Source organism: Anomalospiza imberbis, chromosome 10, assembly GCF_031753505.1.
Source record: "Anomalospiza imberbis isolate Cuckoo-Finch-1a 21T00152 chromosome 10, ASM3175350v1, whole genome shotgun sequence".
Lineage (NCBI taxonomy): Eukaryota > Metazoa > Chordata > Aves > Passeriformes > Viduidae > Anomalospiza > Anomalospiza imberbis.
In genome coordinates, this window is record NC_089690.1 from 10,034,349 (window position 1) to 10,059,474 (window position 25,126).

General features: G+C 52.5%; 4 protein-coding genes across 6 annotated transcripts in view; 2 read left to right on the forward strand and 2 right to left on the reverse strand.

Annotated features, from left to right (window-relative positions):
* The window catches only part of TNK2 (tyrosine kinase non receptor 2), a 20,780-nt gene extending 16,427 nt beyond the window's left edge, over positions 1-4,353 (reverse strand). For 2 of the 3 annotated variants that reach the window (XM_068200628.1, XM_068200629.1), the window contains exon 1: positions 3,879-4,353. Coding sequence is in view for 1 of the 3 variants with exons in the window: in XM_068200626.1 (XP_068056727.1) it covers positions 775-975 (201 nt within the window). In the remaining 2 variants the exon portion in view is untranslated. Of the gene's footprint in view, positions 1-774; positions 978-3,878 lie in introns of those variants that run through there. The other variant, XM_068200626.1, reaches the window with a different exon arrangement.
* LOC137479915 (uncharacterized) overlaps positions 1-25,126 on the forward strand; it is a 255,481-nt gene that overhangs the window by 56,394 nt on the left and 173,961 nt on the right. The gene's annotated exons all lie outside the window — the stretch shown is intronic.
* Positions 3,974-22,230, forward strand: LOC137479614 (uncharacterized). The gene is made up of 3 exons (XM_068200078.1): positions 3,974-4,012; positions 4,125-5,166; positions 21,725-22,230. Exons 1-3 carry the CDS (start codon positions 3,974-3,976, stop codon positions 21,820-21,822), a joined length of 1,179 nt encoding a protein of 392 aa, XP_068056179.1. The 3' UTR covers positions 21,823-22,230.
* On the reverse strand, positions 6,151-22,393 carry TFRC (transferrin receptor). Its single transcript, XM_068200630.1, has 19 exons — positions 22,330-22,393; positions 20,759-20,829; positions 18,608-18,821; positions 17,801-18,020; positions 17,468-17,611; positions 16,663-16,756; positions 16,177-16,299; positions 14,885-14,980; positions 14,601-14,740; positions 14,074-14,243; positions 13,645-13,764; positions 12,958-13,043; positions 12,781-12,844; positions 12,376-12,443; positions 11,952-12,019; positions 11,493-11,574; positions 10,340-10,564; positions 9,741-9,881; positions 6,151-9,457 (listed from the first exon to the last, which is right to left on the reverse strand). The coding sequence occupies exons 2-19, from the start codon at positions 20,789-20,791 to the stop codon at positions 9,215-9,217; spliced, it is 2,331 nt and encodes a 776-aa protein (XP_068056731.1). The 5' UTR covers positions 20,792-20,829; positions 22,330-22,393; the 3' UTR covers positions 6,151-9,214.

Below are 25,126 nucleotides of genomic sequence, written 5' to 3' on the forward strand. Positions count from 1 at the left end.
GCGTCCTGGCCTGCCCAAGCTTAGCTGACACCACAATGATTAGGTACCGTACAAGGGGACAAATGGCATTGTGCCCTGCCAGCCTCGACTCACCTGCCTACAATTCCCACCCTGAGGGGGGTCCCACCACAATGCTAACCACTGGATGGGGTGCACTGTCTTCTACCCTCCAGGGTGTGACAGTAACACTGAACACAAGGTGTCCCTCCCTTCTGTGGGGACACTGGCACTCCTCAGCCCTATGGGACACCACACTTGGCCCCACATCCCTGGGACCGGTGCCACAGCATCCCCTATGCCCACGACCCCCCACCGAGGGCCCCAGAAAGTGGTGGGTCCCCAAAACAAGCTCCCAGAGGGGGATAGGGTCCCCCACTCACCTCCATCACATCACCCTGCTCAGTGTCACAGCCTGCCTGCCACCTTCCTGCCTCCTTCCTGGCAGCTGTGTCGCCTGGAAGTGATCTCACTGACTGTGGCGACAGCAGGGCAGCCGCACCGTCACCCCGGGCTGGCTTGTTCAGCCCTGGCAGGGCCCCGAGGGCGGCCCCAAATTGTGGTGACACACTCCCCAGCCTGGCTGCCACCGCGCAGGTGTGCAGACACACACATATCCACGCGTACAAACACACCCTGCTCCCACCAGAGGCAGGGCTTCCGCCTGCATCCTGCCCACCTGTGGGATGCTGCTCCCACCCAGCTCTCTGGGGACCGTCCCCAGCCCCTCGCTGGACTGTGCCACTCCACGTACCCCCATACCAATGGATGCTTTACCTCCCTTGGTGCTGGCACCTGATGCTGCTTGGTTGGCTGGATGGAGCAAGCAGGAGGTCTCGGGGGGCCAGCACGGAGGGCTGGTGACCCCCGTGGCAGGGGTGGCCGGGGAGGCCGAGGTGTCAGGTTCCTCCTTGCTGCCATCTCTGGGCTCCCAGAGCCTGGCTCCATGGCCTGATCCTGTCCCCCAGCACAGAGCATCCCCTGCTCTGAGCCCCTGCCTGCAGCAGTGGATGTGTGGGAAGGGAAGACACAGGCACGTGGGGGGGCCCCCTCATCCCAGCACAGCCCCAATCCCCTCCCTAAGCCTCTTTCCTCTGCTAAATCCAATCCACAGGTCGAGCTAGGGCAGGCTTAGCTTGTCTTGCACCTCCCAGCTTGCCGGCATGGGCAGCAATTGCTGACCCCATGACTGATCCTCACCTCAGCCCCAGGCTCTCCCACCAAGACAGGGTCACAGTGCAGTGTTTTGGGGGACAAACAGGCAAAGCAACAGTCCCTGGCCCTCATTGCTGGGGAGGTGGAGATGGCAGCAGGCTTGGCATCACTGAGCCCTGGTGTCACTGCCCCGATGCAAGGCTGGTTTGTGCCTGCCGGATCCCCACACTGATCTCACCTGGGCCACAGGGACAGCACTGTGGGGATCCCTTAGCAGTGCCAGTCTGTGTCGCAGTGAACCGCGCAGTGTGTGAGGTGGAAAAACATCTGGGCTCAGGTGACACCGGTCACAGGGTCCCCCTGGGGCAAAGTGGCAGAGCCCAGAATGGGCATCCCTGCCTGGCACCCCATCTGGCCACCCCAGACTCCCTGGAGGTTAAGGTATAGGAAGTGTCTCTGCATCCAGAGTCATGACCTGCTCTATCAAGGCAGTTGGAAGAGCCTTTGTGGACTCACCCGCCAGGAGAGTGAGTCCTGCCAGGGAAGGGGGGCACCAGGATGCACCCTGAGCCCTGGTCAAACCTGCCCCTCCACCCTGAGGGTGCTGCCAGCAGTACCCCCATCTCCACCCCAGTATAGGATGTGTCCTTGGGCCAGGCTGCAGCTGGCACAAAACGAGTTTGTCAGGTCTCAGGCCAGGTTGGCACAAAGCCCCACCCACACAACAGCATCTCTCTCCCCTTTGAGCTGGGAGCAGGTGAGCTGGGACCCCTAGAGCTGGAAGGAAGGGATGAAGGCTCAATCCCCACCGTTCCCCAACATCAGAGCAGCACAAAATCCTAGCCAGACCATTCAGTATTTGCCAGTCACTAGCACTAACTGACAGCGCCCTAATTAGCCAGGCTGCAGTGGGAGAACTGGCCCTCCCCCAGGGCTGCTCAGTAAATGGATGGAACAAGACTTTCTCCCGTCCTTTCTATCCTGGCAGGGTCTGTGCATGAAGCAGAACCTCCTCCTGTCCCCCAAAACCCATACAAGTAGGCAATGCCCCCCAGGATGCTTTGCCCCTGACAGCTATCATCGCTCATGGACACAACTGAAGTCAAAACCCAGGTGGCTCCATGGGCAGGATGGGACTTCTTGGGGGAAAACTGAGGCACGGTGTCAAGTCCAACCTGCAGTTGGTTAGGACTCAGCTACAAACCCACAGTAGTTCATGGTCCTGTGGGGGATGCTCCTCTGCTTATGAGGGCCCCCCTTGCCCCGGAGAGGCTGAGTCACAGTGGGACAGCAGGCTGGCAGCTGCCTGAGGAGGAGGAAGGCATCGCCAGCCCCCCAGCCATACTCACTACACCCCACCCTGAACTAACAAATACCTGGCTAAGGAGGCTCGGGTAGCTCCAGGGGCTGGTAACAGGTTGCACAGCTCCCACCCCGCACCCCCAGGCCTTGGCGCGGCCCGACAGGGGATAGGGAAGCTGCTTCTACCCCCCCACTTCCTGCAGGGACCTGCGGGCTCAGGGCTGGCAGTGGGAGCAGGGCCACAGCTGAGGATAGGTGTGCAGCACCCAGGTCTGTCCTGGACCCTCTCCCTAAAGAGGTGCCGGGTAGCGCAGACCTGCTCAAAGACACTTCACGAGGCAGGTCCTGTTTTCAGGAGACTTTTGCAAAGCCCGTAGCCCAAAAATTTTGTTGAAAGCTTTGCCCTGAGCCAGCTCAATGAATGGCTGAGTAAGAGGGGGGAATGCACAACCTCCAGAGCCCACAGCACCTGGCAAGAGGGACACTCTTTGCAAGGTGTTGAGCTGGTGCCAGAGCTCAGCAGCACCGGGACACCCTGGTGTACCTGCTGCACCAAGCGGCTCCAGGGAGGTGAGGGTGTGGGGAAGTGCCAGGGCCAGGCTCTGCCTCAGCCTGTCCTGCCCAGACAGCCCAGCCCCAGCACTGCTGCCGAGACACTGTCCCTGCCTGGGCTCCTCTGGCCACCTCCAAACCTCCTTCCCAGCTGCTGCTTCAGAATGGGCAAGGGATCTAATCTTGCTGTGAGAAGCTGAGCAGGATTTTCCTGGCACGGTGGGATCCATGTCTGGACTGTCAGCACCACCCTACCAAGTTTAACTTTTAAACTTTTATTTAAAAAAGCAAAACCAACAAAGACCAAAAGTGTACTAAACGGTCCTGGACTGTTCAGAGAAAAATTACCACAACACAGCTGGACACAGCCACGATGCTGCATGCTGGGCCGGTGGTCAGAGGCGCCCCGCACCTCACTGCTGCTCGGGGTTTCAGCCGCAGTACAACACCCCGAGGCGCGGGGCTGGCCCCGGAGGACAAGGATCCTCTGTTCAGTGCCACAGCTCCCACGAGCCCAGGGAAGAGGAAGAGCAAAGCTGCCTTTTCTCCAGAAAAAAAAAAAAAAAAAACCTTCCCCCAGCTTCCGCTGTGGTTTAGGAGAGTTCAAGGGCACCAGGCACCCACTCACACCAGACCCTGCTGCCTGCTCTGCCCTGGCAGCTAGAGCAGGAGGTCGGGCCTGCTGCCGGCCGGGACTGAGCAGTCCCGCAGTGCTTGGGCACGAGGGAACCACCGCAGCTCGCAGTACTGCGGGGCACGATGCCAACACAGCGGCACACTCCGCTGTCAACCGGGCAGCAGCACAGTGCCAAGCCCTGAACCCCCTGCCCCTCGCAGCACCCAAAATCATGGGGTCGCGCCTCGTTCCTTACCTCTGCGCTCACCGCCACTGCCACCGCATCCTGCGCCGAGTCTGCAGCGTCACCGGAGGGCGAGGACGGGCACGGCGGCACTCCAGACAGCCGGCATGCCAGGAGAGACGAGCCCGCACACCTGCCGGGGCGGGGTGCGACGATCGACGCCGGGGACGTCCGGGACGCGGCTGGGATCACCCCCGGGGCAGCGGGCACCGGGCACGGGGTGCGACCTCACACCCGGGCGGACCTCCTGCGGCTTAGGCGGTGTGCCGGGGTCCGCGTGCCGGGGTTGCCGCCGGGGTGCTCTTGCTCCCCCGGGTAGAGCTCGCCCTCCTCCTGCACTCCACCCCGGGCCTCTCCCTCCTCCTGCCGGCCCCGCCGCACCCACCAGCGGGCGCGGGCCGGGGGGCTCACCGCGTCCCGTCGCCCCCCGCCGCGCTCCTGCTGCGCCCGCCGGGCCAGGCCCTGCTCCTGCCGGACCTTGGGGCCGTGCTCCTGCACCCCTCGCACCGCGCCCCGCGCCCGCCGCGCCCCGGGGCTGCCGCCCGCCGCCGCCTCCTCCGCGCCCCGCGCCCGCCGCCGCGCCCGCGCCGCCCCCCGCTCCCGGGGCCGCCGCGGCTCCGCGCCCGGCTTGGGGCTGCCGAGGGCGGTGACGAGCCCGGGCCGCTCGCCCCACTCCTGCAGGCTCGTCCGCTCGCCCAGCGGCACCCAGTGCCACCGGCCCGGCCCCCCGCCGCCCCTCGGTTCCCCGCCGCCGGCCACCAGCTCCTGGCCGCGGGGCAGCGCCCCCAGCCCCGCCTCCTGCACGCCGCGAGTGAAGCCGCCCTGCTCCTGCACCCCCGGGGCCACCCCGCCGCCCTCCGGCACCGCCGGGCTCAACCCCCCACCCTCCGGCACCCCCGGCGCCCCGCTCGCCCCCTGCCCCCGGATGGTGCACGCGGTGCGGGCCCCACCCCGGCCCCGCACGCTGGGGAAGCCCTCCCCGCGCCGCGCCCCTGGAGCTCCGGCTCCGCCACCCCTTCCTCCCCTCCTGCCCCCCCGCCTGCTCCTGCCGCCGCCGCCGCGAGCCCGGACGGCCCCCGGCCCGCCCCCGGTCCCGCTCTTAAAGGCGCCGCCCCGCCGCTTTACGTAACAGCGCGGGTGAGGACGGACAGTCGGACAAGCGGATGGATGGATGGATGGATGAGCACGGGGATGGGCGCACGGACAGACAGACTCACCGCGGAGCAGCGCCAGGCCCCGGCACCGATCCGCTGCACCGGGGACGCGAGCTGCCCAGCGCTGCCAAAATCCCTGCTCCCAGGTGAGTTGCAAGGGGCTGTTCCCCGTTCCCTCTGCCCCGGCGGGGCTGGCGCTGCCCGGCCGCAGCAGGGCTTCCGCAGCCCCGGCCCGGCCTCTCGGGACACTTTGCAGAGTTACCGCAGGGAGAGAGCTCTGCCAGGCGCGGGCAGGAGCTGCGGGAAACGACGTCCTTCCAACAAGTAAATCATCCCCGGGGGAAGAGGAGGGACCAGAGCTATGCCGGGACAGCCCATAAAGTGCGAGCTCGGATCCTGGAGAAGCTGCCGCTCATCCAAATAGTGCAACGTCTAGGGATACGGTGTTTGTAAAGAAGAAGGTGACACAAGCATGAGGGACGGGGAAAGACAGCACAGAGAAACTGAACTTATTTAAATGCAGAGCCCCAAACCCATACGGTCTCACCTGAGCAGTCCTCCGGGGCTGAGGAGGCAGCTCTTGCCCTCCCAGAGCTGCCCCGGGCTCTAAGCAGTATCCACACTTGTATCTCTACCTTGGCCCATGAGACCTCCAGGATGATGAGGGGCAGGGACAAGGCTGGAGCAAGCACTGGCTTCCTGGGACACAGCCACCCACAGGCCCCTCCAGCCACCTTTTCAACAGCAGAGACCTGCAAGGCCACAGCCAGGGGGAAACCTGACATTTCATCCTTCTCCCATCATTCACCCATACATTTCAGGCTTTTCAGAGTCAATGCTGTGATGGAGAGGCAGGAAGTAGGACATGAAAGGAGGAGGAGGTCTGGGGGCTTGCATACAGTTGTGCTCCTCCACCTCATAACCAGAGTCCTTACTGCAGTTGTGATAAGGCAGGACTCAGCTGAGCAGCACTGTGAAGTTCAGATTTGCTAACTGCACATCAACTAAGTGATACCGGAGCTGCTACACAGCAGCCCTGAGAGAACGGGACGACAGCCTCCCTCCCAAGCTCACCCATGGCCTCAATGCCACAACGGCATCATGGCTTTGCAAGAAGTCACAAGAGAAGGTGAATGTTCAAGCTTCAACATTTTTATTAAAGCAGACAGCAGGTAATCCAGAACCCCACAAGAGAAGCTGAATGTTCAAGCTTCAAAAATACTTTATTCAAGCAAACAGCAGATAAATCCAGAAACAGTTTAGCACCCCACAGCAGTCAGATGCCAGCACTGAGCAAGGCATCCCAACATCCCAGTAGTCACGGCTGTGCTGCCTAGCCAGGAGATAAGCTTTGTCTTTTGTCTCTCTCTGCTGGCTATAAAGCACAAGGTTAAATTTGACATCAAGATGCATGCAAACACCACAGTGAGGACTCCCAGACAGCAGCTCTTAGATGCCATCCAGGGAAATGTCACTAGAAACTAGCACGTCAGAGAAAACACAAACAAAGACAGGGCTGTAGGAAGTTAGAGTTAAGAGAAGTTAAGGAAGAGCAACAAGTTGCACAAGCCTGGGCATCAGGTTTCTAGAGACCGATGAAAATCCAGCCCTCCAAGCTGGTGAGCGCTGAGCTCAGTAACCAGGCTGGGGGCCAGTCCCTGCCCTTTCCTTGCAGAGCTCCAGCTGAACAGTGTTCTTTCCCTCAAGGATTACTGCTGGGGCTCAGGTCACTCGCTCAGGTTAGGTTTAAATGCCAGATCAAACTGCAGGGTTTAGGTTAAAACTAAGCTGTGGGTTAGGTTTAAATGCCAGATCAAACTGCAAAGTACAGGGCTGGCAACAGCCCCTGGGAACAGGCAGCGCAGTTTAGCAGGTGTCACACATCAGCAGTGCTCAGCTTCAGGTCACACAGCGGAGCGGCACCATTAGAAAGCTGACACTGACTTTCCTCCCTCCATTCAACACCCAAGGGGGCAAGACTGGAATTTCCAGCCAGAAGTGGAGAGTGAGCAGCCCATGCACACACACCAGCACCCTCCCGGTGCCACAGCAGGCCAACCTCTCAAAGTGTTACATGCACCCATCCAGAGCAGTGACCAGAGCTCTCCAGACAGCTGTCAGCCCCAAGCCCTGCATTCACCTTTAATTCCTCAGGTCTTTGTAACTGATTTGAAGGAAGTTTACAACACCACAGAGCACACAGTCTAACTAGCCTAGTTTCCACTAAACACTCAAGCACCACTCTCGTGACTGAAGGCAGGAAGCCAATTCAAGACAGCACAGCTATTTGAAACAGTTCAGCCTATGGAGAAGGAAGTGTCTAAGGATGTACATAACAGACTGAAGATTGTATCTGCATCACCACAGGAGAGTGAAAAAATAGGACTGCAGGAAATTAATCCATGTTAGATACTAACCATCAAGCTTCGCAGATGACATTGCGTGATAAGCATAGAACAATTATGGGAAACACTGTCCCCGATAATTACGTACACCCATAGTGCAACATATGGAGGTCACTGCCTCCGATATAACACTGTGGTAGGCAAAAACTACCTTGTTCTTTACACATTATGGGAGACACTGCCCCCGATAATGTCAGTTAGGTTTCATGATACATAAGGTACTGGAAGTTTGCAGGAAGCTGCCATTTAAAAATCGTGCCAATGCCTAATCTGATGTAGAGGGAGTTTCTGTGTGTTGCCACAGGTGGAACTAGGGCTGGCCTTAGTTCCACCTGTGGCAAGGCCCTCTGCTGGGACCAGGGCCAGGAAGGAAGCTGTGCTCCCTGTGAGAGCACATGGCATCCAGAAAGGGGAGCAGAAAGAAGTCTGAAGCCCACAGAGGGGCACAGGCCCTGCAAGGAAGACTAATTTCTAGTATTGGAATTTCCACCCAGGTTTTCAGCATTTCAAGGATTACTTTGGAGTGCAACCCAGAGACTCACTACCAGGTTTGCACCTTCAAGTTTCTTCCAGAGGGGTGTTTTCGCCACAGAAAGCTTAATTGCTAGTTTTCCAAAACTTTTTGAAGGTCTTGTTTTGATTATTTTAAATGCAAAGTTCCAGTATCATGTTTGATTGTAATAGCAGATGCTGCTTTATTCAAAAACGACAGTATAACTGTCATAATTATGGAAGGCACTGCTTCCGATAATTATCTTCTATAAAAAAACCACACCATTTATAGTGAACACTGTCACTGATAAATAAATAAAGAAATAAATATCTCAGTGCCAAACAAGAGCCAACCTGCAAAATGACACCAGTCAAACAGAGTTTGGCCAGCAAGAGACTCAATTTCACACAAGGCCCCTGAGCAGCAAGGTCTGAAGTGCCAGCCTAAAGACATTTCTCAATGCTGCAGGACTTACTGAGGTGCCAGCTGAGGATATCAAGGGGACATTGGATAATCTTTGGGTCATTTTCCCTGGGAACTGATACCTGCCTTGGCAGAAGCAAGCCTGCAAGATGTCACTGGGACCCTGCTATTGAGTAAAGGCAGGCGGGCACTTGAGAGCTTGCTGATAATCCAGCACTTGTGGGCTATTACTACATTGTTTAATTTTTGAACTGCAGCTCCCTGCAGCTTCCTGCCAGAGAAGGGATCCTTGTTACAAATGTTCAGAGGAATCCATTCTGTTTTGTCACTAGGTTTAGGTGGCCAACAATTAAAAGCTTGAACAGATGAGGTACCTCCCCACTCAAGGTACCAGTTCAGGAAACACCTGAGCTCTTAGTTTTTAAGTACACTGGAGCAGCTGTATATGACCGGTTTGGACTATGGTTAGGTGGGAGCCTGGTCAGAGGAAACTTCATGGTAATCTTAGTACTGCTTTAAAACTGCCTCCAAGGTGAGATTTAAATTTTATGCTCAACTTTGGTCAAAAACATTTTGTTGCCAGAATATCTACAGGAAAGTAATGCCATGTTAGGGAGTGGGTTTCACTTAGGTTTCAGGGGGTTTGGTTAGGTTTTACAATATATAAGGTACTGGAAATCTGCAAGAAGCTGCCATTTAAAATGCCAATGCCTAATCTGAGGTACAGGGAGTTTGTGTGTGTTGCTACAGGTGGAACTAGATCTACACAACAAGGCCCTTTGCTGGGACTGGGGCCAGGAAGGAAGCTGTGCTCCCTGTGAGAGCACAGAGCTCTCCTGTACCTTAGATGGGTAATCCAGGTGTTTGCTGTGTCTAGATTTCGTTGTCTGTATTCCAGATATCGCCCACTAAAGCATTGGCAGCCCCTTTAATGGTCCAGGTCACCAGGGCCAGCTGCTCTTTCAGCTCGTTCACATCCACGCTGGTCTTGTTGACTGCCAGCTGCTCCAGGTTCTCCAGCAGACTCCGCAGGGTGTGGCTGCCTCTGCCGAAGAAGATGTGGCGGAAGGGAGCATCTTTTGGTGAGAGGTATGGAGACAGGAAGTCGTATTCCACCTGAGTAAAGGTGCAAATATAGGGTTATACTCTCACCTCCCAAGTTTTTCTTTCCTGATCTGCACCAACACAAGCTTCCAACCCCTGATCCCCATTCAGCCCTTTCCCACAGCGGCTCTTCAAGGGCCAGACCCTCTCTCATGAGCAAGCCATTATGTTGCCACTAAGCCAAGTGGAAGAGACAACAGTCTGCACAGTGCCCATGGCCCCTTAGGGAAAGGCCCATCCCAGCCAGCACTCTCTTCCTTTGTGAAGGAAGGAAAAACCAGTTGAAGATACCCACCTTCATCATCCTGTCATTCAGGGCTCTGCGGACAATCCTGTTTTCCCTGTCACTGTTTTCGATGTCTCTTCTCAGTGTATCTGCAGCTCGCTGGAAGTCTCCACGGGCAAAATACAGCCAGTTCAAGGTCAGCCCCAGTTCCTGCAAGGGAGGAGCTGTTAGCAAACCTGATTTTCTTCTTTTGCTGCTCTCTTACCAAAAGAAAGTGTTGGGTTTTTTTTTTCTGGCTGTTTAGCCAAGTAGCAGAACAAGTTCCTGGCAGGCTCTTCTGAGGTCACTCCCTACCCAGTTTCTTGTAGATTTTCAGCAAAGGTGCAAATGAGATGGAAAGCTGCACTATGCTGTGAATGATAACCAGAGAAGAAACTGTTCACATCCATTTCCTCAAGAGCTCATGGCATCCAGATCAGCTAAATCTGTCTGCCACAGCTAGTCTGCCTGCACTGCTCTATAAGGAACATTGATTCTGGTCACACTTCGCTACCCTTTTCTGTCTAAAAGGAAAAGGTGTCCATCCTGCTATATCCACTGGCACAGGACCTTATTAGCACATGGCCCCATAATCATCAGGGATTTGGTGAACTCAGAGTCCTTCTAACCTTCACATTGGCATTGAAGCGCCAAAGCTTCTCCTGGAATGACAGCAATTCATCACTGTATCTATCAAAGTCCAGGAAGAGCTCATGGTCATGGGTCAGCCTGAGAGCTATTTGTCCAGCAACTTCTGCAGCAGTACGCATGAGAGGATACAACATTTTAGTCTTCTCTTTCAGGTTATCCAAAGTGTCCTCAGTAGTGCCCAAAAAGGCATACTCTTCACCTTCCTGCAAGAAAGAAGGTATTGAAGTTAGCCAAGAATGCTTTTCCAGTTAGACTTCTCTCATCCCCCACCAAAGGTTATACTTGTTAACTCCACCACATCCCATCTCCCTGTGCTGCTAAGGAGCAAAGGCTCAAGTGGCAAAACTCCAAAGCACTGGGAAGGGAATGGAGCTCTTTTATCTCATCCCTGACAGCTTCCAGTTACCAGCAGGATGTTCTGCTTGTTACTTAGACCCGAAGACACACAGACCTTTATCCCCTCAGAGTTCACTGCAGAAGTGCAGGTGGGCAAATCTCACCACCCGGTCTGCTATGTGCTTGCAGCACCCTCCAACCTTTCCTGTCAGGATAACTCAGGGTTTTTTGTGAAACAACTCAGACACTAACAAACCCCAAGCATTCCTGAGAGAGTGAGCTGCTACCACTAAGACTCCCAGCTGCACACCTGCCATAAGAGGGCAGGGTGCTGGGCTGATGTTACCCCCCAGCTGTAGCAGCAGACTGGAACAGTCTGAGGTAAGCATTTGCTCAGGGCAGTGATATTGCTCCCACAATGCCCTCTGCTTGCTGACCAGCAGGCTGTAGAACAGTCTTTCACTGTCCAGCAACAGCCTGACATCTTTCTATTGCTTTTAGCTTCTGATTCATTGACATCTGAGCCTCCAGAAAAGCAAGTGACCCCTCTCCCCAAAAACCTGCAAGTATTCAGTACTTTGGAACAGAGATGTAAGCCAGCCTTGTCCCACGAGCAGCCTTGACATCAAGCACTGCCACAGCCACCAGGTCCAGAGGCTGCACCTCCTCCCTCTGAGAGGCTCTTGCAAAGACATTGAGCTTGGACAGCACCTTTTGCCCTGCCATCCTGGAGAGCAGATATTCTTACAGCACTCCGCTTGGAATGAGCACGCCAGGCAAGCACACATTACTTACATTGTAGAAACCAAAGGAAACCACTGGGATTCCTGAGTAGGCCAGAAAAGGGAATGCTGCATTATCCAGATCAAGGGGAACGCTGCAGAAAATAAGCACTGAATAGTTACCAACTGGTTTGGGCACCCCAGGAGAAAAGCTACAAGCTCTACAATTGAAGCTCTGAACCAACAGAACTCTAGACAAGACTGAAGGAGTCCCAACCAAATCCCTGGTCCTATTTGTCCATTCCCTGCCACTGGACTTGGTACAAGGCTGTTCCTGTCCTGCAGGAAGGAGTCTGGGCTGCCTCAGCCAGCTTGGGGCAGCACAGTTAGTACTGTACTGTTCACACTTGCCTGACCCCACATCAGAAGGTGGAACCCACCCCAGACAGCAGTATTACACTCCAGCAAAATCCATACTGTTTGCTCCTTTATGGAGATCTGCTCTCCCAGAGAGATGGATGACAATACTTACACTTTCTTTATCCAGTCAGGGTCAACTCTGTCATACAGGTATCCTGAATTACTTGCGGGGTCCTTTACCTGCACAGAGATGACAGTCACTGCACTTGTTCTCACCTCTGCTTGGGCTTCCAGCTCCATCGTGGAGCTTACACTGCTGTGCAGATGTCAGAGTCAGGCGTGCTCCCCTGACCTGTCTCCACACTAGCACATCTGCCACTGAACTGTGGCATTTGCCAATTTTAGATTCTGTATTCTGAACTGCAATTCCCAGAGCCCAGATGATTTCAGACAAGGCCCCTTCAGAATCCCAGGTTTTTCTCCTAAGTGGGTCTTTCTCCTGTCAAATGGGCAAAGTGACCCAGCACAGCTCTGTCTGCTTTTAGTTCCTCCTTAAAACCAGTCTTCATTGATAAGATCAATGCCCTTTAACTCACCCTCTTCATAGTTGTCTCCAGCAATGAGTACAGCAATGGGCTAGCAGAAATCTTAATGTCTCTGGAGCCTGCAAAAAATGAAAGGGTATTGGACATACTGGCACAATCAACCACTACTGCTAGAGCAGCCCACCCCTGATCTACAACTACATTTGCCAAAGGACCTTCAACAGACACAGGACAGTCTACTGGGATTTGGCAGAGTTGATTCCTCATGACTTAGGCTGTCCCAGCCTCCCAGCTTCAATGACAGCAGGAGAATAAATGAAGTCATGCCAATCTCCAGCCAAACACCCACCAGCCACCTCTTGGCACAGCCCCCATTCCTAGAGGTTAAAGGATGTCTGTTCAAGCTATTCTGGTCCCACCCGATTTCAAGAAGTACTTGAAAGAGTAGCAGGTTACCCAGGACTGCAGTATCCAAGTTGATGTAAGTGAAGGCTTTGGCATGAAGCGTGGTGGAGTACCCCTAGAACAAAAGAAGTATTTTAATAATGAGCAGTTGCAGTCCAACACCAGGATGTGTAATCCACAGGAACAACTGCACAGCCGTCCTGCAGAACTCTATTAAACAACCAATACCTCCAACCACTCGGTAGCACCCACAGCTCCGTACTCTCCTGCGCTCCAGCTAGCAAAGATAATGCTGCGCCGTAGTTTGTAGTCATCTGCAAAGAGAGAGAGACTGAGAGGTCTGCCCTTTCCCCATGGAGATGCAGATTAGCACTGCGGGCCTGGGATGATGAATTGCCTGCTCCTCAGACAGCGCTGCTGCAGAGAAATGTGCACACTGCATAGAGACTGTACCCTGCCCCCACATGCTGCAGAATTGTGCAGGAGAACAATGCTGTCTGCATTTCCACTCTGTTTTGTTTAGCTGCCTGAGCCCAAAATTGACCCTGGAGACAAGTGTGCTCACACTATCTGCCACCATGCAGTCCCCATTACTCCAGCTGGTCAGACACTTCAGAGTTTTCCCACTTTGGGCCTGGCTGTCCAACAGAGAGCTCAAGTTTAAAGTTTGCGTCCTGCGTTATCCAAGGACACACTGGTAATTGAGCCATACCAGAAACAGGCAGGCAGTCCCTTGGAAGTGAATGCTCATTGCAGACAAGTTGTATTGGAGAAGTAACAGCTTCTCAGGGAGCTTTGTCAAATTCCTTACACCTTCTAAAGGACTGTTTTGCAACTGGGCTCTCCAGTGTTAACACAAACAGAGCTAGACCTGCATCACCTCCCACCCTCATGCTTTTGTTCACAAATATTTACCATTTTTCACCATGTCTGAAATTACACGGGCAAGTTCCAACAAGATGGCAGTGCCAACTCCAGCCTTGGCTACTCCTGGCCCCCAGGAATCTCTCTGGGCTCCGAGCACAACGTACCGATCTGTAAAGGAGACAAGATCAAGACCTGAGCTGCAAGCTTCAGATTGCAAATACCATTTATGAGAAGAGCAGCTTTCAGCTTCTGTACTAGGAAGAGAGTCTGCAGTCTGATCCCTGAATCTGGCACACTGAGTGCTTTCATTAGCCTTTCCTTGGCAGCACAGTTCAGATTTCTCTTTGATGCTCAGGGGAGGGCCTTGGTTCTGCAGAGAAAAAACTGTCATCTGTCTGGGAGCAGCTGTCCCATTCCAAGGACCACAGAAGAGGAAGGGTTCCTCTCAAGACTGAGCCACAATGCAGCTGCTGTTACCTGGTTCTTCAAATCCCTTGATAACACCAAAGATGTTCAGAATCTTCCTATCCACCATAACGTTGTTCACAGCCAGTTTCACTGTCATCTTGCTGCTGCTGCTCACTGTCACCTTACATCCCATGATATCAGCTGTCCACTCCTCAAGGCATTTTTCTCCATCCATTTTGCTGAAAGAAAAAGGAAGATCCTTTGAACTCATTATCCAGCTCTAACCTCTTTAAGCTATTGTGTGAAAAATGCACACCTGCAACTGCAGGTGCAACCTTGTTCAGGGCCTGCCTCGGAGAGAGTTTGCAGTTCTGTACCACTAATTATGCAGGGAGGGGTAGAATGCAGAGGCCAAGAGGAATCCAACACTAGATTAAGTTCAAGACACAAGACATGGACACAAGTGACTCTTCTCCAGCCAGTTCCAGAACATGGCTACACACAGCAGAGAGCTCTGTCTAACAGCACCTCACGCCATCCTCACTCCTGGCAAGAGGCCACAGCACCTCAGCCTGCAAGACAGCAGAAACACTTACCCAAACAGTTTGGCTGCTGATTCTCTGGAGATAGTTTGAACAGGAATTTGAGGTAGTCCAGAAGATTCCACTGGTGGGAACTGGGTGTGGTTGAAAGAAGGGAAGCCTGGGGTAAAAGGGTCTCCAGTTCCAAGGTGAGCCTGTGAAGAGCAAGGAGAGTCCTCAAGTCTCACTGGAGTCCAGCAGTTTTCATCTACACAAGGGCACTGTGGGACTGCCCCAGGCTGCAGCCCCCAGCCAGAAAGGTTCTCAAGAACAAACAGGGGAACCAGTTACATACTCACATGTCCAAAGGGGGCATACGAATCTGCCTTCTTGTCCTTTGAGGGGCCCAGGTACATCAGGGCACCAACTGCTCCTTCCTTTCTGGCATTTGCAACCTGCAGCAAAGAGAAACATTAGGTGCACATCTGCACTGCGAGCAAGGGCAGTCCAGGCAAGAACACGGAGCAGTGGTGTGAAGGGTTGTGCCTCTCAGTGCCCAACTCCACATCAGATTTTAACAGCTACCTGACAGATCCACAAGGCAGCTGAATCCTAGCAGCTCAGCCCTACTCCAGGGAAACTGTCTACCATCCTTTGGAACAGTTGGGACACACCACAGTGTCTCAGTCTATTATTCTTTCAGCTCATACTTGCTCCTTGGAGCAGCTTAAAATTTAATATTATTTAATTTGGATTATGCTCCATCTGTTTTCCCAAGATGAGGTTAGTCTCAAGACAAGCAGCCACTGGAAGCTCATCATCACATGGAAAATGGTGGCAGAGTAGACTAGCCAGCATTTTAACACACCTACAACCCAGCACTGGTACAAACACTCTTTTATAGCTAGACACCAGTTTGGAAAGTGGGAATGGGATTGGAAAACCAGTGACCACATTTTTTGGAAACACTTTCTGGCCCTGCCTGTCTCAGATGCCTGCAGACAAGGCTGAGTCCAACTGCAAAGGGTCCTGTGCCCCAGCCCTCCCAGGAGCACCCATTTGAGGGGCAGCTCTGGGTCAGATATGGAACAGGCTTGCATACAGAAACACTTGGATCCTTCAGCCTGCTTAGTTATTTGGTTCTGCTTTCTACAGAGGAAACACTACAGCAGCATGCATGGCCACCAGCTGGACACAGTACCAGCACTGCTATGAGGTCCAAGAACAGTCAGCAAGGGCTCAAGTGACACATTGCAGCCAAGCTTTGAAAGTAACTGGCTACAGCAGCAAGAGGTGACCTGGAGGAAAGGCTGTCGTGCTTCTAGCAGCATTATGGCTGTATCTAGTGATATTACCCAGCTCTGCTCCCAGGCTGCCTCCCAGCCCCACCACTCCAGAGGCCTGGTGGTTCCAGCAAACTGCCCGAGGCCAAGAAGAATTGCACCATGAACAGTAAAAAGCTCTGCTCAGTCTCAGTGTCCAGACCTGCACGTGGAGCTTTAGTGCAAACAAGCAAGACCAGGCCTGCAGAACAATCCTACATACATGAGCTCTACAGACCTAAAGAAGACATACCTCTGCACCTCAATGAGTAGGAAGCATAGCTTCCTGTTGCCAGCTCTAGCCAGGCTTTGGGGCACACACTGCTTACCTTCTCAGCAAGTGTTATTTTTCCAGCTCTGAAGATGATTATAGCTCCATTCATTGAAACATGCATATTTCGTATCTTCTGAAAATCTTCTTTCCGTCCATAGTTCACATAGATGGGTTTGCCCTGCAATAGAAACAGTGGTTATGACTGCAGCAGTCTTAAGTCAGTAAGATACCTGAAACAGCCTACAGAGTCACTGTAACAGTAGGGAGCTTAAGCTCAGCAATGTAAACTGATCCAGTGCAAGACACCTGCTGGAGCAGCATTTCTGCCAAGGTTCTTGTCTGGATTCCAGCAGGGAATTTAAAGTTATTCCTGCATCTTGCTGCAGTAAGAATACTAAGAGGGCCCATTCCTCTCTCTCCCCACAATGACCACCCCGCCCAGCCCTCTTAACTGAGGAGGGCTTTATGCACTCCCTATCTTAAAGGGACTTATTTCTTAAGTGTACAGACACATTCCCAGGATTCTTCTGGTGTCACGTACAGTAACTGTGCCACTCTTGCTGTATGCCACGTATGCATCAGGACTCTCCAACTCTTCTTGATCATCTTCTATAATGAACACTTGGTTCTTGCTACTGTTAAATGTAGAGAGACAGCGTTATACTCTTTCACACAAGAATTTAATTAGCTCAGCATTGTGACTGTATTCAGTCTGTGCTCTAACAATTCTGATGATGCCAATGGAACCCGAAACAGGCAAACTCATCCATGCAAAAATCTCTGGAGCTGGTCAGAGATATTAATGAAGGCTGATTTCTAAGAGAAGTAGCAGAAAGAATATCTGCTTCCCAGTCTCTCAGTTACCACCTAAAAGAAGCTAGGCAAACTCATTTCCCCTGACAAAAAAGGGCAAGTGAGACACGAGGGAGTGAGCTGTCAGACAACACAACGCCTGTTGACACTGTCCTGAGCTACTGGAGGAGCCACTGCCAGGTGAGCAGCCCTGTCTGGGTGACAAGACAGTCACCTGTGGCAGCAGTTTTAGACACAGGGAATCTGCCTTTCAGCTGAGTTTTCACTCAAGTTTCTTTTCTCTCCACTTCCTAAGCATACTTGGAGGAAACAGCTGTCCCAGGAAACATCCACAGTGCTGCTTCCAGACCCTCTGGATTTAGAAAGCCTGAGAAGAGGCAGGAGCAGTTACTGCTTGGCTAGATTGAGGTTTGTTTGCAGACTGGTAACTGCCTCACAATTTTCACATAATTTTAAACAGATATCACACATTTGCTCAAGACTACAGGTATCCATGCTATAAGGACGAGATGTGCATCTCTTCTTTAACGTACCTGCCTTTATCTGGCAGCCTAACGTAGTGCTCATCGTTCCACACGTCATCCAAGAGGAAGCTGGTGAACTGGTCATGAATATAGCTGGCAGTGCTCTCATCTTCAACCTTGCCAGCTTCAAAAGAATTCTTACCTTCTCTTTGCCTGGAGGTAACAGACATACATGTAGCTTAGGCTACAGCACCAGGCTGCACTGCAGCCTGCAAAGCCATTTAAGCCCAAGTTTAAAACATGACACCTTACATAAGCCTTTATTCTCAAAGTGAGCCCAAGTTCACAGCTCACAGGCTGTGCCTCTCTCAAAGCTCTAGATAAACTTTCTGGAACTGTTACCTCAGGTTGGCCTCAAGATGTGCAGCTGACAGTTTAGATGACAACATTTTTCTGACTTCAGGCCAGTATAAGATACGTGGTCCAGGAGCCTCTTCTTCCTCTGTTCCATCATCTGAGAAGTAGGATGCAGTAGGAGTCATCTCACAGTTGCCACTTCCATCCAGACACCTGTTAACCCTCTGCATTCGTCCACGATAACTCAAGTAGCCGATGAGAAATCCTGTGGACAGAACAGGTATTTCTTTGTGCTGCAAGAAGATGACTAAACCCCACCACACAGCTTCAGGGTTGAGATACATCTCTGCTCTCACCATTTTTGATGAGCTGGCTTACCCAGGACAGACAAATACGCAGCCTGACATTTTGCCTGAGTTGGCATGTTTTAAGGAGCACTGTAAATCTGATCTTGCACTTGGCAGAGTCCCTCCAACACCACTTGGGAAGGAAAATGCTCACTTTAGGCCAATGGCATTGTTAAAACCTTAAGAGACAAGTACCAAAGGCTTTACTCATCTGTTGATCCATATCTCTACAGAAGTGTTAGGAGTTAATGGAGGGAAAACCAAAACTTCAAAATGGACCAGTCTTCCCTTCAGCTAAGTCACAGTTCTCCACAATCAAACCCCACAATTCTTTGTGCCAGTGCTGCACCATAAGTCTGATCTAGACATACTTAGCAACAAGAGGCTGTGGCCTAGATCCCAGTTGTTGAATTACCTCCCAAAACAATAGATTAAAATTTAACAACCTCAAATTACATTCAATACTGGAGTCCACTTCATACAGTTGCCTCTCACCCCTCCTTACCAATCAAAAGGAGGAGGACAGCTGCCATGATTATGAAGCAGAGGTTCCTGCCATTCCTGCGTGGAGGAGGCATGCTGGCATGCAGGTGCTCTGGTCTCCCAATTTCCCCTCCTTCCTCCTCATCAGCAGCCAGGTTCATCTCCACGTGGCTGTTGTCTCCATCCGTTTGCCGGGCAATGCTGAAGCGTGTGTATGATGTTGGCTCGCCACTAAACTGTGTGGAAAGGCAGTCAGGAGATGGAAGAGCTGGCTACACCAGCCTGCAGTCAGCTGCACCTGTGCTCCAACCCAAACACTGCTGGTCCATCTGCAGCTGCTCCAGTGCAGCGAGTGTTTGGGCTGTCAGTAAGTCAAGATGGATGCTTTAAACACAGTTAAGACTCAGACCCACTCAGGGTCTCCAGAGTCCATTTAGATTCCATTTACCCTGCACAAGTTTGGAGCCACATTGATCAGAGTCTAGCCTGGAGTCTTACAGATATGAATCAGCCAATGGCATAGGCATTTCCCATGTGACCGCTATGGCTGAGGCTGATTCAAGCAGAAACTCCTGGTTTTAATCAGCAGAACACAGATCAGACTTGAATGTGTACAATATACACTTTGATGAACACAGAGGAAACGGAAAGCAACCGTCCATGGGCCTTTGAGCCACATCCACTTTGATGTAAATACTCTCATCCAGCACTTGGATAATTGTGTAATAAACTGCCCTATGGCTACCCTTAAATTACACTATTACACATATGGTAGTATTACAAAGCAGCTAGACTGAAGAGAGGTGACCCTTGGGCATTATGCTACCTCAGCTAACAAGAAAGCTGAGGCTACACCTCTTGCACCCACCAACAACTGGCACTGTTTGACAGGTTTTTACCAGTGCCCAAGCAGAGCTTCCAGTCTGGAGCCCACTTTTCTAAAACAGGTGCAAGGCACAGCCCAACCCCCCACAGAACTGCAGCCCATGCACAAGGCAGCTGCTCAGATTAACTCAATTCCAAGCATAGCCAGGCACTGGCAGAAGCACTCTGCTTCCATTAGAGATGCTGAAATTGCCTGCAGCCATGGTTGTGCTGGGGAGTAGAGTGAGACTGGCAAAAAGGCCAAAGGAATAGCTTTGGGAGCAGCACTCTCCTCTGTACAGGAGAAGCAGCTGGTAACAAGCACCCAAGCCCTGTTACAGCATCAGCAGCTCATCCTCAAACTATATGTCAGAACTGGAAGTGAAAACACCAGCTATCTGCTTGCTTGGGCAAAAGAAACCAATGTCATTTCAGACCTGCAGTTCCACTCTGACCCACAATGAAGTGGCTGCCTGCTAATATTTCAGAAAGGGCAACTGCAGTCTGTCCTAACACTCTCCCTGCTCAGCTGCTCCACAGCTTGGCTTCCCTCACACCTGGGGCATGTCCTCACACAGAGGACATGCCCCAACCCTCCATATCCTCCATTCTTGTTCAGAGACCAAACCACCACACTCTTAAGTTCTAGCCTTGGGTCATTTCACAATCCAAGCTCTCTAGGACCAGCAGGCTTGGCCAAACAAGTTCCTGCACATTTGTTTCAAGCACAGGTTGCTTTCAAAAGCTGGACTCTTGAATTCCCACCCCCCAAGTAACAATAGAACAAATGTTGATTGTCCCAGCAGGCATTTGAACGGCTTCCTCAGCAGCACTTCCTTCTGCAACTTTATTCAAGGCCTGCCCCCCCCCTCCCTTTCTTAACAGCCCTCAGAGACCCAAAACACGATAGCAGCTAATGATAAACCCACGAGCACCAAACTGCTTGAGCCACTTCCTTATCATGGCCAGCTACTTGCAGTGACATTTGACTCACCACCCACACAGCAGCACCTAACGCTGCTTTGGAGTCATCATCTTCTCCAATACGTATAAGTAGTGATATTTTTTGAATAAATATAGCTCATTACTCATCAAATATCTTTCATACAGGTCCATCAACACAGCCACCTGTTGCACAGGATAGCTATACTCAATTCTACAATTCATGTATGTTGAAATAGATAACGAACTACATGGAAAAACATAAAAATAATATTATACAATCTCATACACAGATGTTGTTGAACCTTTCTTCTACAGTACTGTCAGCCCACCAAGAGACAAACAGCGTTGGGGTACCATGTCTTACCAAGTTAGAGATTGCTGCTCTGGCATGATCCATTGCCTTCTGGACAAATGCAAACCAACTTCACCAAAGCCCTAGAAGTTCAGAATACAAGAAGGTTAGGCTGTTCCCCTGCCACTACATTACACACCTGAGGTCAGCTACTGCCACTGGTGCACTGCTTGCCCAGGAATTTTCTGTGCATACTTCCACGTAAATCACTACATTAGTGAACCTGCATGAAACTTGAATGCAACCTACAAGTTCCCATGGCAATTATAAGCTCCAATCAACTCTTTCTGTTGAACTCTGGGCATACTGACAGGCATATAAACGCGGAATACAGTCTCCAATAGCTAAGTTCAGCCAAGGGTCTCATTAATGGCAGGGACATCTCCATTTAGGGAGTGCTGGCAAGAGACGACATTTACTCAACTGCCACCATGGACTCTAGATATCTAAGGTTCCTGGGCTCTGTCTCAATGACAGGAGGAGTCCAGCTGGAAGAGAGAAGTCACACAAGGCCATAAGGCAAAGCAGCACAAACTCCAACCCCAACAAAACACTTCTAATACGAACATCCCTCCTAGATAGCTATGCTCTCTACAACTTTGTGAAGGCAATTTCTTGAAAAAATCTCTGAAAATCGCTAAGAGCATCTTTCTAAAATAATTTCAGCAACTTTTAAAATTCTAAGTTCTCTGCAAACAGCGAACATATCTGAAAGGTAAATTGAAACTGATTTGCTTCTCCCTTTTTTCCTGAAAAAGGTTTGCAATTTAGTGAGTGACCAATGGTCACTCACCACAGCACCAGACAGGTGCTGAGGTTGGGAGCAAGCAACCTGAGTATGCCCTCAAGCACTGCTGCTAATAGGTGGCTTTGGTCTTCAGGTGCACGTGGATTAGCTCTACACCTGGAAGCTCTGCGAGGTTTTATTTGGAGATCAAAGGTTAACAGTAGCCACTGCTTATTTCACCTTTTATTTAGGGCAAGAACACATGGAGGTGAAACCCCGACAGATTAGAGAAGCCTTTCCCAAGCGACAGCCTGAGGCCGCAGGCTCCACCAGGGCACGAGCGGACTGAGCATGTGGCGGGTGTGCTAAAAGGAAGCCCGGAAAGACGCAGGGAAGCACAAAGGGCCTGCGGGCATCGCAGGGATGCTGGCCGGGTGCGCGGTGCCTCCCCGAGCCCCTCCAGCCAGGCCCCAATACGGCAGAAATACGGCAAAGAGAAGAAAAAGAGAGAAAAGCGAGCACGCCTGAGCAGCCGCCCCGCGGGGCTGGGTGGCTCCGGTATCGCCAGCAGGGCCGAGCTGCGGAGTGCCAGATAAGCGGCGCGGGCGATAGCGGCCGGCCGCGGGCACGTCCGCCCCGCGCCGCCTCAGGAGCCCACCAAGGTCGCGGGCACTGCCGCATGCGGCGCGGCCCCGTGCGCCGCCAGGGCCCCTGCGCCGCCGCTCCCGCGCCGCCTCCCTCCGTCCTCGCCTCCTGCTGTCACCGCCTCCCTCCGTCCTCGCCTCCCGCCGTCCTCGCCTCCCTTCCCGCTCCCCGGCCTTCCGCTCCCGCCTGCCGCGGCCCCGCGCCCGCTCACCCGCAGCAGCTCCACTGCCGCGCCGGGCTCCGCTGCGGCGTCCGTAGCGTTAGTGCCGCTCGGGGGCCGGGCCATAGCTCGGACCGCCCCTGGCACAAGGCGGAGCTCCGCCTCCGTGCGGCCCGGCGGCCGGAGCACGTTGTGGCTGCTGCAGCTGCTCATGCTGCTGCTGCTGCTGCGGGTCCGGGTCCGGGTCCGGGTCCCGCCGCCCGCACAGCCCACCCAAGGGCTCGAGTGTGTGGCTGCTGTGTGCCCTACCTGGCCTTGCTGCGCAGAGGGAATGTAAGGAAGCACAGAATCATAGAGGAGACCTCCAAGATCATCCAATCCAACCATCAGTCCAGCATTACCGCTGCAACCACTAAACCGTGTGACCCAGCACCTTTTAAGCACTCCAGGGGGCACGACTCAATCACCTCTCTAGAAACCTATTCCAGTGCCTGAAACTGTGAAAAGCAGTAAGCACTCATTTCAGGGGTCACAACTCCATCACCTCTCTAGAAATCTATTCCAGTGCCTGAAACGGTGAAAACCAATTTTGTAATTCCTGATCTGATTCTCCCATCTCAGCTAAAGGCCATTTCCTCTAATCTTCTCACTGTAGGATGGTAGAAGAGACTGGTCACCTCCTCACTACGGGTCCCCTCCTCACTACGACCTACTTCCTTTATAAAGAATGAAGCTGCTTGCTTTATAAATTGCCTTTAGGTGCCCTTGGTCCAGTGGAGGAGCCACTTGCCAAGTGGCATGTGTTTCACTGGCTGCACACCAAGTCCCAGCTTTCCCACAGGAAGGGCTGGAAGTGGGGCAGGGAGATGAGGTTAACAACTCTTTGTGGGAAGGCATGCTTGTACCACAGTAGAAGAGTGGGTCACAGATTCAGCATTCCCATCCTCAGCATTTTGAGGGATGAGGGCAGGAAAAATATTTTCCAACCTGGGTGGTGCAAACAAGACACAGGACTTGCTCTGGCTTGGGAAGCTCTCAGCATCCTCAGGTCCCAGCAAGTCTCACATGCTTAGGGCTGCCTTTTTAGAGCTGAATGAGCAGAGACACCCGAGGTGCCTTTCCTTTGTGCTGGGCTGCACAGATTGTTATTTTATTTGTAGAACAGGAAGCATGGCAGGTATTATGACTTCCAGCCCCTAAACACAAGAAGTGTGGACAGCCCACATCACGACACAGGCTGTCTGTGGCCCACTGTGAGAGAAGGTCACTGCTCCCAGCCTCAGTCCTTCAGCTCAGGACATCCCTCAAAAGCATGTCACAGCTACAGAATGCTTCAAGGTTCATGTGTAAGTATGTTCTGCAGTACTGTGCTCATTTGTCCCTTGCTCATTAGAAAAATAAATCAGTAGGCCGGGATTATTGCCTCAAATCCTCTCCCAGGAAAGAAGGATGGGAGCAGAAAGTTTGTAGTTTGGCAGAACACATGATTGCAAAGAGGATTACGTTTAGTGAAAAGCAATACATTCCTGTGCTGATAAAAGGGGGATTAACTAGACCTGAAATTCGGCGTGGACGTCTGGAGACAAGTCTGTAAAGCGTCTCTCAGGCAAGACACGCTGCCAGCTCTGTTTACCAGAGGAGGTCTGAGCCAGGCTCTCTCTTCTCTAGATTCATCCCTCACCAGCTGTGGTGATGCCAGTCATGGGAGGGAAAACCATTGTCACTTGGCATGTGACTGACCCGTGGGACGTGGCGCTGACTGGTGCCTTGGTGGAAGCCCAAGTGTAAGAGGGTTAAAGAGTTAAAGAGTTTAGCAGGGTGGATGCTCTGTTTCTCACCAGAACAGCCTGGCTGCAGCCTGCTGCTCAGGAAAGTATAACCTGGGGAAAGCAGTCACATCTCTGCCCTGTTTTTTATGTTCCTGCTGGGCTCCCCCCACCAAGCCCTCAGCTTCCTTTACCTGTGCACACCGTGCCAGGCGCAGGGCAGCGATTCCACACCGAGGTCCCGCCAAAGGAGGGACACCTGCAGGAGAGCTCAGGTTCTGGACGTTCCCTGGAGCAATGTCGCAATGCAAGCAAGGAAGGCGGCAATCGGATTTATTCCTCCCCGTGGCCTTGGTTCGCTGTGCCTCCCTTCCGGCCGTAGCAGGGGAGGTGCCAGGCTGCGCCAGCCCCGACCCGCCCTGGCAGAGACTTGCTGCAGGTGTTTTCCATTCCCAATCGCAACATGCTTGTGCTGAGCAGTCAGTTCCCCATTTCTACACGTGCCAGGAAAAAGAGAAGAAAGCTGATATTCTAGAAACTCAGACATTTTTGCATCTCAGCTGGTTTTGATGGTAAAATACCTTAAAATGAGGGTTCTTCAAAGGCAGTGTTGCGTACCTGTGAGCAGTGGAGCACCCTTCACCTTGCAAGTGACTGGGAATTGGCTGGCTACTGGTGCTTGGTGGCTGGTGCCGCCTGTCTCAGGGATACCTGCTGTTCACACAGCAGTGCCTGTACTGCTGGCAATGCCGAGCCCAGATGCTCAGGCTGCCCAGCACAAACAAAAATCTTTGCAAGGAACAGAGAGCAAAAACTGGGAAATAGATGAAGAGGAAAGAGGATGTAGGATTGGTTACTGCTGACTTCTGATCTGTCTTCCCAGCATCAGGGTGTTCCTCCTCATTGTGGTTAGGCAAGCCAAACTATTTGGCTATTTTCAGGAGATGTCCATGTGTCCTCTGACTTGACTCAAATGACCCCACATGCTTTTGTACAATATCTCATGATGTGCCAGTGTCCTTCCTCTGGGATGCTGAGAACATGAGATCAAAATATGGTTTCACTTCAGTTTTTCAGCAGGA